The sequence below is a fragment of the Stigmatopora nigra genome, chromosome 18, assembly GCF_051989575.1.
Source record: "Stigmatopora nigra isolate UIUO_SnigA chromosome 18, RoL_Snig_1.1, whole genome shotgun sequence".
NCBI classification, from domain to species: Eukaryota; Metazoa; Chordata; class Actinopteri; order Syngnathiformes; family Syngnathidae; genus Stigmatopora; species Stigmatopora nigra.
In genome coordinates, this window is record NC_135525.1 from 2,965,930 (window position 1) to 2,981,282 (window position 15,353).

Below are 15,353 nucleotides of genomic sequence, written 5' to 3' on the forward strand. Positions count from 1 at the left end.
TAATTTAAAAAAAAAAAATATTCAACACATCAGCAAGGACTGGTTCTAGAGGTGACTGTGTAGTTCCCTTCAAAAAGAGTGCTTTCAGCCAAAGCACCTACTCTGTCCGAGCCGCACATATACGTGGAACTCAATACTTAACATACGTGCAATCTCTTCTCTGAACCTCTTCGCCAATCATCTTAAAGCCTAACTGTTGGACGAACAAAATTGCGATCATAACGCTGTTTAAAACTGTGCTACGTGTGTATTTGTGTCTAGTATATGTCATCATTTATCTCAGGGGTGTCAAACTCCCTTTGGTCTGCGGGCCGAATACAGCTTAATTTGAGATCAAGCTGGCCGGACCAGTAAACTCATTGCAAAATGACATAGAACTAACAATAAGCCCACGTTTTTCCTTTGTATTAGTCACTAATACTAATAATTAGTGCAAAGAATGAGTACATTGTCAAAATGTTTATTAAAAGAATTTTCCTTTTACATTATGAACAATATATTATGAACAAGAGAATAACAAGAACATAAATAAATGTCAATTCATGTTGTCAGCACGTACTAAAACGCCCCTAGCGGATAGTACAAGAACTACAAATGTTAAAGAAAATTCATTTTTTATACAATGCAGCTTTCTTCCCTGGGCCGTAACAAACCACCAGACGGGCCGGATTTGGCCCGCGGGCCGTATGTTTGACACCCCTGGTTTATCTTTAACCTACACAAGGGACTAAAGATGGAAATTAGCCCTCAGTAACATTAATATAAATATGCTCATTAATATGTGCTGTACCTCATTAAATAAATCAAACTCAAATACAGAGGGTTTGAATAGACAGACACGGGTTGACAAGACAATCAAAAACACATGGGTCAGACAAGAGGCAGCAAGCAGGAAATAAAAGATTGGTCACACAGAGGAAAAATACATCAAAACCAAACCCTAACAAATACGTTGCAACACAGACAGATGGAGCTGAAGGCGAACTGGTAGCTCTCACGAGAAGCAGATGCCAACCAAGATAGCATAAAGCAAGAGTCATAATCTCTGCAGTATGGAAATTTTAATGTTTGAATGTTTTTTTCCCATTGGTAATTATTTTGTCGTATCATATCGAGACTGGTTAATGTCAGATCATCAAAATTAGGTGTTTAAAACTGTTTTTCATTAACATTTTGTGATTTTTTTTTCTTTTTCCGGCATTTAATTTTTCAACCATTTTATTTATTGCCCCTGGTTCTTACCTGTTTGGGTCTAAATTCCCCTTTGGCAGTAGTTGTTGATGGACGTTTTGAGAAAAATCGTTGTAAAGACTATTGCCTTTGAGGATTTTTAAAATTGTTTATAAAATGCACAAGACATGTTGCCAGGGGGCGTGATCACATGACCGGAAAACTCTTTCAGGATGTTTTTTCCACGAAGTTGGAAAGTTCGTAAAAATCTATTTTTTTGCTGATTTTGCTGTTGAAATGGTGGCTGCTTCCTCCTCAGTCGCCTTCTGGTTGAATTCCTCATGTATTGCCGAGGATTGTATAAACTCCAGCTCCTCCATTAAGAGTTTTGGTTTGGTGTTCCTTGACCAACTTGCCAATGTTTTCTTACCTGAGCACCAGCCCCATTGCCAGCCCCTGCGACACAATTTCACCCACCACAGGCTGTTGTTCAGGCTGAGGCTCAACTTCGATTCCATCGAAGGCACTCGGGCACAGCATCTTCCAAGCAGCAGTAAGGGTACGTCTGGTCACCCCCTCCCATGCCATGTCAATTACCGTATTTTCACGACGATAAGGCGCACTTAAAAGTCTTTAATTTTCTCCAAAATAGACAGTGCGCCTTATAATCCAGTGCGCCTTATATATGGAAAAAACAGAAAACCAAAAACGGAAAACCACCACTGTCGGATATTGAACAAACACAAACGCCTGAACTGAAACAATACTGTTGAATATGCAGATGCCATCTTAGTTTACCAAATCTTCCATTTTATAGCTCCTCCCCCACTGCATCAACAATGGCTGGCTCTAGAGGTGACTAGTGAGTGCTTCATACCTGGAAGTCAATAGCAATTACCGTATTTTCACGACTATAAGGCGCACTTAAAAGTCTTAAATTTTCTCCAAAATAGACAGTGCGCCTCATAATACAGTGCGCCTCATAATACAGTGCGCCTTATAATACAGTGTGCCTTATAATACAGTGTGCCTTATAATACAGTGTGCCTTATAAATGGAAAAAAATGTCATTCATTGAGGGTACGCCTTATAATGTGATGCGCCTTATAGTCGTGAAAAGCGCCTTATAATACAGTGCGCCGTATATATGGAAAAATGTCATTCATTGAGGGTACGCCTTATAATGTGGTGCGCCTTATAGTCGTGAAAATACGGTAAGTTCAAGCACACGACAACAAACAGCGGTCAAAAGGATGTAGGAGAATCTTGAAACATGGAGTTGTTGTTTTGAGACAGCCAATTAGAGCCCAGTAGAGTGTAGTGAAATTGTAAAGCAAGAAGGAATGCATCTGCGACAATTTCAAAATAAAATAACGGAAACAAGAAATGCATTGAGGTTTTTGTAAATTGGATTGTTTTTTTTTTTGTATGTTGGGGCACTCATTTGCATCTCAAAAAGTTTCATAACCTGAAAATGTTGTACCAAAAGAAGGTAAGTAGAAGTCCGACTGTAATATATGAAGGTTATATTTCCTTCTAATACATAATTTTCTCATGTTGAGGAGACTATTTCCCATCCAATTATACCATTGTTAGCTGTAGCGTAAATAGTTAATATTTATTATGACTATTTTTTTTCTTGAAAATAAAACGTTTTTGGAATTTAAAAGTTGTAAGTCCAGTAAAAATGTTCATCTGCACTTGTCTTGTTTACATTCCAACAGCTGTTTTGCAGAGGGTGATTATTTCTCCAAGCTGCCAAGAGATGGCAGCACGTAACAGACTAAACATTATTTTTCATTTTGTCATAGTGTCGGGAGCATGGCACTAACTTCAAAATAGTTTTTGGCATTCGGTGTTTAGATGGAAGTTTAAAGATGGATTTGGATGCAAAATGATTTCCCAAGTTTTAAACATATCGACCACAATGACAGCAATCGTGTATGAATGAATGGAGCATCAGACCACAGCAAAGCTACCAAGACCCAGCGGTCACTCTAAACCAGGGTGTCAAACATGCGGCCCGCGGGCCGGGTGTGGCCCGTGGGCTGGATGCGGCCCGTCTGGTGGTTTGGTACGGCCCGGTTGAAGAAAGCTGCATTTTATAAAAAATATATAAATTTTCTTTATAATCTGTAGTTATTGTATTATCCGCTAGGGGCGCAGTGATTTAGTACGTGCAGACAACATGAATTGACATTTATTTGTTCTTATGTTATTCTCGTGTTCATAATATATTGTTAATAATGTAAAAGGAACATTCCGTTAATAAACATTTTGATAATTTACTCATTCTTTGCACTAATTATTAGTATTAGTGACTAATACAAAGGAAAAAAAGTGGGCTTATTGTTAGTTCTACGTCATTTTGCAATGAGTTTACTGGTCCGGCCCGCTTGATCTTAAATTAAGCTGTATTCGGCCCGCAGACCAAAGGGAGTTTGACACCCCTGCATTAAGCTCTTATATCAATATATTACTGTAGAGGTATTACTGTATATACCAGCATATACAAATTCATTCATCTATCTTCCATACTGTGCAACCTTACTGACATTGGATGAAAGGCAGACGACACCATAGACTGGTCGCCATTCAGCCAGCCGTAGGGAACAAACAGAAACCGTGCTTGTCCACACCAAAGTCAGGCAAGTGAACCACTACACCATCAGGTTGCTCATAAATAAACAGTCAAACAAAACAGCAAAGATTGGATTCTAAACATATTTATTTTAGTACAAAATCTTACTACATAGATAAAGACAAGTGAAATGATTCGCTTTGAAACAACAACAAAAATCCTCCCTTTCTGTCTGAGATAAAACAATCCAAATTTCAAAATAAATATGTAAAAATCTCATTCAAATCTGATCTTTAGCGGCAGGTAAATAAACAAAAGCTATTTCAGCAATTCTCTGGAGAAAAGTCAATCGTTTGTTAATGGTTTATTTTACAGAGTCTGCCAGTTGCAAACTTGTTTGGAATGCGAGAACAAGAAAATAAACTTCATTTTTAAACTTGCTTCGATGTTCAAAAAGACAGTACTCGGTACATTGTGTAATTTGGTGTAATTGCATATTCTACATGAAAAAAAAAATCAGGCTCAAGTTTAATTACAAGAAACTTTTGAACAAACCGTCAATATTAATTCACAGCCATACAGCTAGTCAGGAAAGGTATTTGGTGTTCATACTTCATGTAGTTGAAAAAATGATCTAACACAAGAATTAAAGATAGCAGTTTGTAATGACTGGCATTGAAGAAAAATAAAACTGAAGCATTTGATATATTTTTTTTTAAACAAATCAGTGGGACATGCTGCTTCATCTTCAGGTACATTAAAGGATCTCAGAGTATAAGATGAATTTAGTGGCATTACTGTTGACGAGAGGTTAATCAATTTCTTACTATATTGTACAGTGTTTTATGACTTAAAAGAAGAAGAATACTCTGTTTGTAATTACATGGCATACTTATTGGTCCATTCCTTTGCTAGTCTGTTGTATCTGAAAATAAAGAAGAGCGAAAAATTAACTTCTATGTAGTCCACAGATCTATTCGAGAAGAATTGATATCGATATTGATATCTATATATAGGTATCGATATTAATATCTATGTGTAGATATCAATATCGATATCTAGATATCTATATCTAGATATTGATATCAATAACTAGATATTGATATCTAGATATCGATATCTAGCTATCGATATCTAGATATCGATATCTAGCTATCGATATCTAGCTATCGATATCTAGCTATCGATATCTAGCTATCGATATTGATATCTAGATCTAGATATATCTAGATCTAGATATATATCTAGATATAGATATCTAGATATATATCTAGATATAGATATCTAGATTAGACATATCTAGATATAGATATCTAGATATAGATATCTAGATATCTAGATATAGACATATCTAGATATAGATATCTAGATATAGACATATCTAGATATAGATATCTAGATATATCTGATATATCAATATCTATATCTAGATATCTCAATATCAATATCTAGATATCTAGATATATCTATATCAATATCTATATCTAGATATATCTATATCAATATCTATATCTAGATATATCTATATAAATATCTATATCTAGATATATCTATATAAATATCTATATCTAGATATATCTATATCTAGATAAATCTATATCAATATCTATATCTAGATATATCTATATCTAGATATCTAGATATATCTATATCAATATCTATATCTAGATATATCTAGATATATCTAGATATATCTATATCAATATCTATATCTAGATATATCTATATCTAGATCTAGATATATCTATATCTAGATCTAGATATATCTATATCTAGATATCTAGATATATCTACATCTAGATATCTAGATATAGATATTGATATATCTAGATATCTATATCTATCGATATCTATATATATCAATATCTATATATCTGTAAAACTTAGAAAGAAATCTGCAACAGCATACAGCAAATTCCATGCTGTTTCATATTCATGTGAAGTGAATAAAACTGTATCTTGGACTTGGAGTAAGTTGTTCATACTTCTCTTTGTCATTCTTGTAGAGCTGTGCTATATCTGGAACTAAAGGGTCATCCGGGTTGGGATCACACAACAAAGAACAAATGGACAATAGCACTGAAAGTCATAGGCAAAAAAAAACACATTAGAAATTTAGAAAGGGCTAATAACTATCATTTCCCTCGTTACATACAAAAATAACTGACTGCAAGTACCTTTTGACACGGTTAGTGCAGGAGACCACTGTGAACGTAGAATGTCTAAACAAATGCTCCCATTGCTGTTGATATTTGGGTGATAAATTTTTGTTGAAAAGGATACCTAAAAAACAGGAGATTACGAAGGCAGGTTTCAGATCGGAAGGTGTCAGTAGGAATTTATTCTTCGATTCAATATTTATTATTTTATCGCTCATTCATTCTAGGATTTTACAATGGTTACTATCTTAGTTATTTATGTAATGTCCAGAGTAATTGTTAAGTCCCTTTGGGATATTTTCTTATGCCTTGACTAATAACAGTAGAGAGATTAACAGAAATTTCCAGTAGTTAAATCTCCTGTCCACCCATATATATAGTGGTATCTCGACATACGAGTGCCCCGACATACGACCAATTTGAGATACGAGTACAATTTTGGGCAAATATTTACCTTGAGATACGAGACAAATTTTTATATTCGAGCATACAGGGGACGCGAGAGGCTGCTCATTCCCTGCAACTCTCGTGTAATGTCGCTACGAGGACTGGGCAGAGTATTGCATTTTTTCAATGTTCTTTCCCGTTAGTCAGTGCGAAAGGCCTAGATCAGGGGTGTCAAACATACGGCCCACGGGCCGGATCCGGCCCGTCTGCACTTGCAGACAACATGAATTGACATTTATTTATGTTCTTCTGTTATTCTCTTGTTCATAATATATTGTTCATAATGTAAAAGGAAAATTCTTTTAACAAACATTTTGATAATTCACTCATTCTTTGCACTAATTATTAGTATTAGTGACTATTACAAAGGAAAAAAGTGGGCTTATTGTTAGTTCTGTCATTTTGCAATGAGTTTACTGGTCCGGCCCGCTTGATCTCAAATTCAGCTGTATTCGGCCCGCAGACCAAAGGGAGTTTGACACCCCTGGCTTAGATACTGTTTCTTGTTGACAAGTGGCCATGCGTTATTCTATTGTGAGGACATTTGTGTGCATCATTTTTGTAATATTTTGAAGGGAATACAAAAGCAAACAACCCTCTATAGGTAGCATCTTAAAGTCAGGGTGGAGGCGGGGAAAATAGAGCCAGCACGGGAGAAGAAAGGTATCAAATTTTAAAACAAAATTAGAATTAGGTTTGGTGTTAGGTTAGATTAAACTTATTTTTTAGTGTGTCTGCATCGTACTCCTAGTTCATTCAAATTAGTTTGGTATGTTACGACCGCATTGCCGTGCAAAGAACCCCCCCTGCCCCTCTCTCTCTACCCTCCACGAAATCCGTCTAATTTTAGCATACTATTAAATACATTTTAGTACTATTAAACCACTAGTTATTTGTTACTTTGTTAATAGATGGCAAATTAGAACAAACGGACATTTTTTTTCTCCAATCCAATATCCTTTTTTGGGTGTTCTTTCAGAGGGTTGGAACAAATCAATTTGTTTTTAGTTCATTTTTATAGGAAATATTTGTTTGAGTTGCGATTCGAAAATATGAAAACAGTCATACAAGTTTACTATACCTGTACTTTTTTTAAAAAGACTGAATTAAATGTGTCAAGCCCTAAGTGATCATAAGTAGTGTAAAGAATGTACAGAAGTCCACATTTCTTTTGTTGATAAAGACCCAAACCAAATAGTTTTGAAAAAGAAAAGTCCATATCACCTTTGGTGGCTTGAAAGGGTAATCGGTGGGAAAGTGGATTATGAGAAAGAAAACTCCTCCTTGGTAAGGACTGTCAACCTAAGAAGAAATACAATTACAATTGTATTAGTCAGGAGCATAGAAAAAACTTGATTTGATCACTTTTTTCTGGTCACCCGTAATAAAGTCATAAAATAACCAAACTTTTTTGAGACAAAGAAGTATCTGTTCCAATCACTATATCAGAGAAAAATCTGAGTTGTAGAAATAACTGGAAACTCAAGAGAGCCATGACATTATGTTCTTCCCAAGTGTATGTAAACTTTTGACCACACCTTTATGTCCAAGTTGCCAGCGTAAGGTTGACAAACTACAGTGTTCCCTTGCTTATCGCGGTTAATGGGGACCGGGACCACCCGCGATAAGTGCATTTCCGGGAAGTAGGGATTCCCCTTCAAAAATGCTTAATTTGAATTTAATTAAAAAAAAAAACTGTAAAATATGTTGTTTCAATGTAATATTTGTATTATTTATTTTTTCCCCCAAAAAATCTGCGAAGCTCGGAGTCCGCAATAGCTGAACCGCGAAGTAGCGAGGGAACACTGTACACAATTCCCTCATAAAAAGAAGAACAAAAACCGTCACAAAAAGCTTTCTGGGAAGATTTGAAGTTCAAAATGAAGCCATATATTAAGGGGGAAAAAACAGTCTGAGTTTCATCATTAAAATGTTTTTGTAGCGTGTTCAATAAAATACAGAATGGCATAGCTTCTTCCCATGGCATGATATCCTGCTTTTATCTACGTTTTAGAGAATGTCCCTGCACAAGCATATTGAAATTCAAATTAAAATGTACTCACCGGACCCATTATTGTCGCCTGCCAATTAAACACTGGAAGCAAAAAGCAGACAGAAATTTAAGTTGGATGAAAAAGCTCTGGCTCATCCAACAAAACCTACACAATAATCTGAACCCTTTCTTACTGTATTATGAGGTAGAATTAAGTCAATGTCCAACTTTCCAGCTATGCTGTGGTGAAATGAGTGTATCAGCCAAAAGTAACCAAAATAATTGATTAGTTTTGTTTTGTGAATAATGTTTGAGTTTATTATGGAATAAAAGGCTATCCAACACTACCTGGCCTTGTCTGGAATAGTAAATTGATATATTTGTAGACCATTTAAAAGATCCCCCACATAAATTCAATAACGACTTGCAACAACATCTAAAGCAGGGGTGTCAAACATACGGCCAGCGGGCCGGATCCGGCCTGTCTGGTGGTTTGGTACGGCCCGGGGAAGAAAGCTGCATTGTATAAAAAAAATATGAATTTTCTTTAAAATTTGTAGTTCTTGTATTGTCCGCTAGGAGACGCAGTGCAAATTCGGCCCGCAGACCAAAGGAAGTTTGACACCCCTGCTCTAAAGCAATGGTAATAGCTAAAATCATGATTGACGACAGTCCTTAACATCGCTGTTGGATTTTTATTCAAGTCCAATGTAATATGCGGATATTTTGTACTCGGCAACACTGGAGGCTTTAACAATGAAACTCATAGATGAATCATGCTTTTGGGATATTTTTTTTCCAGTGTGGGACCGTAAGGGAAGGTTAACCACTGTTCTATGTTTGCTTTATTTGTTTATTTCTTTGGATTGTGCCCTTTTGTTGTAGCTTTTTTGAAAACTTTGGCCCATTTCTTTCCGTCAGTCATGTGTCATTTAATGGTTGAAAATGTCTGAAGTTATTCAAGCCTGAATATGTTTAGTAATCATTATTATTTTATTTCATTTGTGAAAATGGCAGATAGTTTGTAACTGCAGTTGTAGCATAGTCAAAATTACATTAGCTGAAGAGGAAGTCCCCACTCCCCCTCGTCCTAACACTAACTGTATTCGCTATTGCACTGCTTCAATGTGAATGATGGAAAAAAATGGTTTACTCACAGTCACTGCTCACAGGTCCAGCAGAACACTGTGCTGGGGGGTCATTCTGCAGGTCCTGCAATTCCTGCATAGCAAACCAGAAATATTGCTGTAAATCATTCGGTTAACTTTTTGTACAGTTACAGTGTTCCCTCGCTACTTCACGCTTCAGCTACCGCAGACTCAGAGCTTTGCAGATTTTTTTCAGGAAAAAAATAAATACAAAATGTAAAGATATTTAATTAAAATTATAAATTACATCATTTTACAAGAAGTGGAAACAAAATATTCAATTAGAATGAGTAATTGCATCAAAAAAGGCCAAAGAAATGGTTAATGACATGGCGAGAGTTCAGGAATCGCATTGATGACGTCATGGCTGTTTACAGGCGCATCTTCACCGCCCAAAAAAACAATGTTCACAACTCCCAATAACAATGTTTCATACGTGCAAAAAAACTGCAGAAGATCCTCCATACGGACTACTATGATGTTTTTGCTTGGTGGTGCTTTTGTGCACGTGTTACACGTTTCTTTAAGCATTTTTGAAGGGACACCCCTACTTCACGGAAATGCACTTATTGCGGGTGGTCCCGGTCCCCATTAACCGCGATAACCGAGGGAACACTGTATACCTCTACTTACAAATGCCTCTAGGCATAACATTTTCAGGTTAAGATTTTTTTTATATGCAAATGGTTGACTCGAGATATTAAAAAAGATACAAGTTACAAACTCCCCCCCACCCCAAAGTAAATGCGTTTCTTAATCTGTTATTTTATTTTGAAAATATTGTCATGGATGCATTGATTCTCACTTTAAAACATTGCTACTCGTTACTGGGCTCTCATTTCATTGCTTTCATTATATCTCATAAAATGACAATAAAGGCATCCAATTCAATTCAATTGGCTGACTCACAACAACCACTATCCATGTTTCAAGATTCTCTCTTACATACCTGTCCAATGCTCCCCTTATTGATTGCAATTCCCCTTATTAAGCGATTAAAAACTATACGAATGCAGCGTGGCAGATATTTTCACACAAACTCACATAGGGTACACGTAAAAGTCTCAAATGTACTAGAAAGTGGACGGTTTTCGGCCCTGGTAGAACAGGCTCTTGCTACCATCTGGCGGAAGGAACTATTTCAGCAGCACCGGTAACATTTTTCATATGCTTTATTTATTCTAAAACACTAATAAATCATTTCCCCTTTATTTTCTCTAATATCGTAAGTAGGTGTACAACAGTATTCAAGTATATGTTATTGTGGGCATACACGATACAACAGATAACATTTTAGATTCATGTTCTGTCCACTTTGGGTGCAGCATAGCCCACACGCTTCAATTTACATGTACCAATATGTTAACGTTCCAAAAATTCATGCAACATAGTCTCTTTTTATTATACCCTTAATGTAAACGGTCTCCTTCAGAGACCCCAAGCAACTCCCACAAAAGCTTATCTAATTTCTTACTCATCTCATTTTTTGAGCCACTTTATCCTCACTAGGGCGGCGGGGTGGGTGTGCTGGAGACTACTCCAACTGAATGTGGGCCAGAGGTGGGGGACATCCTGAATAGTTGGCCAGCCAATCGCAGGACACAAGGAGACAAACAACCTTGTACGCTTACACTCATACCTAGGGCTAATTGAGAGTGTCCAATCAGCCAATCATGAATGTCTTTGGTATATATATGGGAGGAAACCAGAGTACCTAGAGAAAACCCATGCAGGCCCAGGGAGAACATGCAAACTCCACGCAGGGGAACGTGACCTGGATTTGAACCCAGGACCCCAGAGCTGTGAGACAGACATGCTAACCACTCGCTTCAACGGGTCTTGATTTTTGACCAAAAAAAGGTTGTAAACCAAAATGTACAGGAAGTGACCAGGGAATACTGCTAAATTATCATAAAGGGGAACAAAGACAGAAAGTGAAGCAATCAACAGAAAGTTACCCCAAAATGCCCTAAATTTAACAACGCAATAAACCACAAATAACTAATCCGGTGCTGTTGAAAACAATTGCCATCCAATTAAAACTCAAAGGGCCGACTGTGAATAATCATGTTTCAAAAGATATAGACGTCTCTAGTCGCCCAAACCATTACGACTGTGAGGGGTAAATTAATGAAAGTTAATTCGCTCTCTCCCATTCAAAATGTTTTTTGACCTCTACCGCCCTCAATGGTAGGCAATAGGTTTACCAAGTCACCCGAAATGAATAGTCAGTGACATATGGGAGAGTAAAATTGCATTTTCAAGTTTGGACTTAGGCTGGCCGGGCGGGTGAGTGGTTAGTGCGTCGGCCTCACAGTGGAGCTGAATGTACGTTCTAAATTGCCCCTAGGTATGATGAGCATTAGCATAAATGGTTGTTTGTCTCCTTGTGCCCTGCCTCAGGCCCAAAGTCAGCTGGGATAGGCTCCAGCATCCACCTAACAATAGTGAAGATAAAGCAGTTCAGAAAATGAGATGACAGGAGAAATTTGGACTTTATTTTGTTCATCAAAAAGTGTACAGCAATCATTGCACATTAGCTGTGCAGGGAATTTGAAGTTTTGTAATTATGGACAAACTGACATCACGTATTGCAAATTTCAGTTTGGAGCAAGTTTTCGTTTTTAAAAACATGGCTGTTAAGTCAAGTAAGCGATTCAATTACTTTACACCCATTAAATTTAAGCTTCCAAAATATAGGTCATTATTGTTTAGATTATAAGGACATATATGTGGTTTGATTTCAACCGCAATAGCAAGTGTATTAGTCAACAAGAACACCTGACAGTATGTCATTCTGTTTAGCTTCGCTAGCTAGCCGCAAACTTCGAAGTTGACACGAACTGCTTCGATAATTATAGAACGTGTCAACAATTATAACATTTTATAAGCGTCTCTGAATTATTCAAATGTTTAAATGTGAGGAATTATTAGTACCAGCAACCTCGATGCTCCATTTATCTTCCGCTAGCAAGCTAATCAATTACCTTTTGTATTCTCTTCAGTGCCATTGTGTAGACGAATTTCAAATAACTTCGTGACACTTTTTAGTTTCAAATTCAGTGTAGATGCTGTTAGACTCAGTAAACGTAGTTCATTTCCTTGCGCAGCTATCGGTTTGTGGTTTTTGTGAAAGCTCTTTTGTCTCCGCCTTCCTGTGTTTACGGTAGAAGACCGCAGAGGATTGTGGGAAATGAAGTTTACAGAGGCCAAAGTGGAAATCCACGCGCTGATGTTAATTGTGACGCAGAAGTGACGATTAAATAGGAGCTACGAAGCTCCAGTTATGTTATGATAAATGAAGAACTACGTTTTGACATGTTATAATCTAGCACGTCTGCTTCCAAATCGGCCCAGGCACAGATGTGTGGCGTTTGACTTTTTCTGAATAGGCTTGAGGGTGGGTGGTTGGGTTTTGGGGGGGTTGACTTGTTTTACAACATTCCATGTTAAGTGAAGCTTTTGTTAGTGGAAGTTTCAATGTGGACCCTTTGATTGGTTGGAAACCGGTCCAGGGTGCGTCACAATCAAAATCAGCCTAAATTACATGACAGTGCTTTTACAAGTGTCAGTATGATATTACATCAAACATATCTTATGTTGAGGGTGTCAAACTTGGGTTGGTTTGCGGGCCAAATTAATGTCAACTCGGTTTCATGTGGGCCGGACCATTTGAGATATGTTTAGATTTTTACAGAATCGCATTAAAAGAACTGAATCAAAATCTTCATTTGAAATTTATCCTAAAACAGAAAGTTGGAACTCATGATTTGCTTTCACGGCCGCGCAAAATGATGTGGAGGGCCAGATTTGGCCCCCGGGCCGCCACTTTGACACCTGCGCCATATGGTGTCTTGTGAGGGTGCTGACATTAACGGCGAGTGAAAAATTATTAGGCTAATTTTATTTTTGAGGATTATACTAATTTTAATTAAAAAATATATTTTTTAATATTTAAGTTTTTAATATTATCGTTGACAAAAAATCATTTCGTATTTAAATAAGGAGGAAAGTAATTTATTTACTTCTTCGCAGAAAGTTGTGATATTTATAGAGATGATTATCAATATTGACTGATAATTTTCTGTTATCGTAATAACATTTTTGTCATATTGCCCAGATCTAAAACAAAATATAATTATGTTTAAAAAATAAAAGTGGAAGGAAATTCCAATTGCCTCTTGCATCTTTCGATTTCTCTAAACGCAGCCCTTTCCGAAAAGAGTACGATCTAGTAGTGTTGCACAACAAAATTTAAATTTTTAATAGTAAAAATAATATTTTAATATTAAAAATAATATACCTATATTATAATAATACTTTATTTTTATAATTATTACACTTAATGGCACCCTCTAGTGATTTTTGCCAGACATTTTTCGTCCATGAGTCACAGTAGAATGCATTTTGATTTAAAAGCAAATTCAAATCAACACAAATGCAGTCAGAACAGTGCGCTTTTATTTGTTAGATTCTTTTTTGTATTGTATTTTCAAAGCAAAATTGATTTACTTTTGATTCTTTTCATTTGCAAACCCCGCTTTTTTTGTTTGTTTTGGCATTATTCTTTCGTCATTTCTTCTTGATACACCAACTCAAGTAAAAAGTAAAATAAAAATTATTGTGTCGTCAAACTACTCTTAGACATCGTATAACCCACCATTGGAAGCAGGATGACATTTTTTTTTCTGAGTTAAGGGTGCGACTCTTGACGTAATTTGGGATGAGCATTCCTAAACTTCATTATTTTGTTATAAACAAGTACACATCTCCTGTAAACAGTTTACTCTTGTATGTATCTTTGAAATATATTTAGAATAGATTTCATTTCCACCAGATAAGTATAATTGTCCCTGCAATTTCAGTGGTGGACTTGTATGGGCATCATGTTAATTGTGGAAGATGGGGTGAGATGAGTTAGACACTCTCAAGGGAGTAAACATCAAACTTTCAGCTCTATGAAGATCAGCACAGGATTTATCCTCCACAAAGGGAAGTGTATATATATGTATGTATATATAAATATATATAAATATAAATAAATATATATATATATATATATATATATATATATATATATATATATATATATATATATATATATATATATATATATATATATATATATATATATATATATATATATATATATATATATATATATATATATATATATATATATATATATATATATATATATATATATATATATATATATATATATATATATATATATATATATATATATATATATATATATATATAAATATATATAAATATAAATATATATATATATATATATATATATATATATATATATATATATATATATATATATATATATATATATATATATATATATATATATATATATATATATATATATATATATATATATATATATATATATATATATATATATATATATATATATATATATATATATATATATATATATATATATATATATATATATATATATATATATATATATATATATATATATATATATATATATATATACACACACACATAGATATACATAAATATACATAACCCTAACCCGTTTCCGATAGAAATAAACTAATAACAAATTAGTTTGTTCCAATCCTCTGAAAAAGCACCCAAAAGAGGATATTGGATTGGAAAAACATTTTTATTGGTGCTAATTCGCCATTCATCTAACCTTACACCAATCTTAATTCTAATTTTGTTTTAAGTTTTGATACCTTTCTTCTCCTGGGTTGGCTCTATTTGCCTCGCCTCCACCCTGACTTTCAGATGCAACCTATCGAGGGTTGTTTGCTTTTGTATTTCCTTCAAAATATTCCGAAAATGATGCACACAAGTGCCAA

The 15,353-nt window shown here is 35.2% G+C and overlaps 1 protein-coding gene across 1 annotated transcript; it reads right to left on the bottom strand.

Annotated features, from left to right (window-relative positions):
- Nucleotides 1-3,880: 3,880 nt before the first annotated feature.
- On the bottom strand, nt 3,881-12,693 carry LOC144211731 (ubiquitin-conjugating enzyme E2 D4-like). Its single transcript, XM_077739163.1, has 7 exons — nt 12,486-12,693; nt 9,508-9,571; nt 8,421-8,452; nt 7,582-7,659; nt 5,929-6,034; nt 5,737-5,830; nt 3,881-4,676 (listed from the first exon to the last, which is right to left on the bottom strand). The coding sequence occupies exons 1-7, from the start codon at nt 12,507-12,509 to the stop codon at nt 4,631-4,633; spliced, it is 444 nt and encodes a 147-aa protein (XP_077595289.1). The 5' UTR covers nt 12,510-12,693; the 3' UTR covers nt 3,881-4,630.
- Between the last annotated feature and the right edge of the window lie 2,660 nt (nt 12,694-15,353).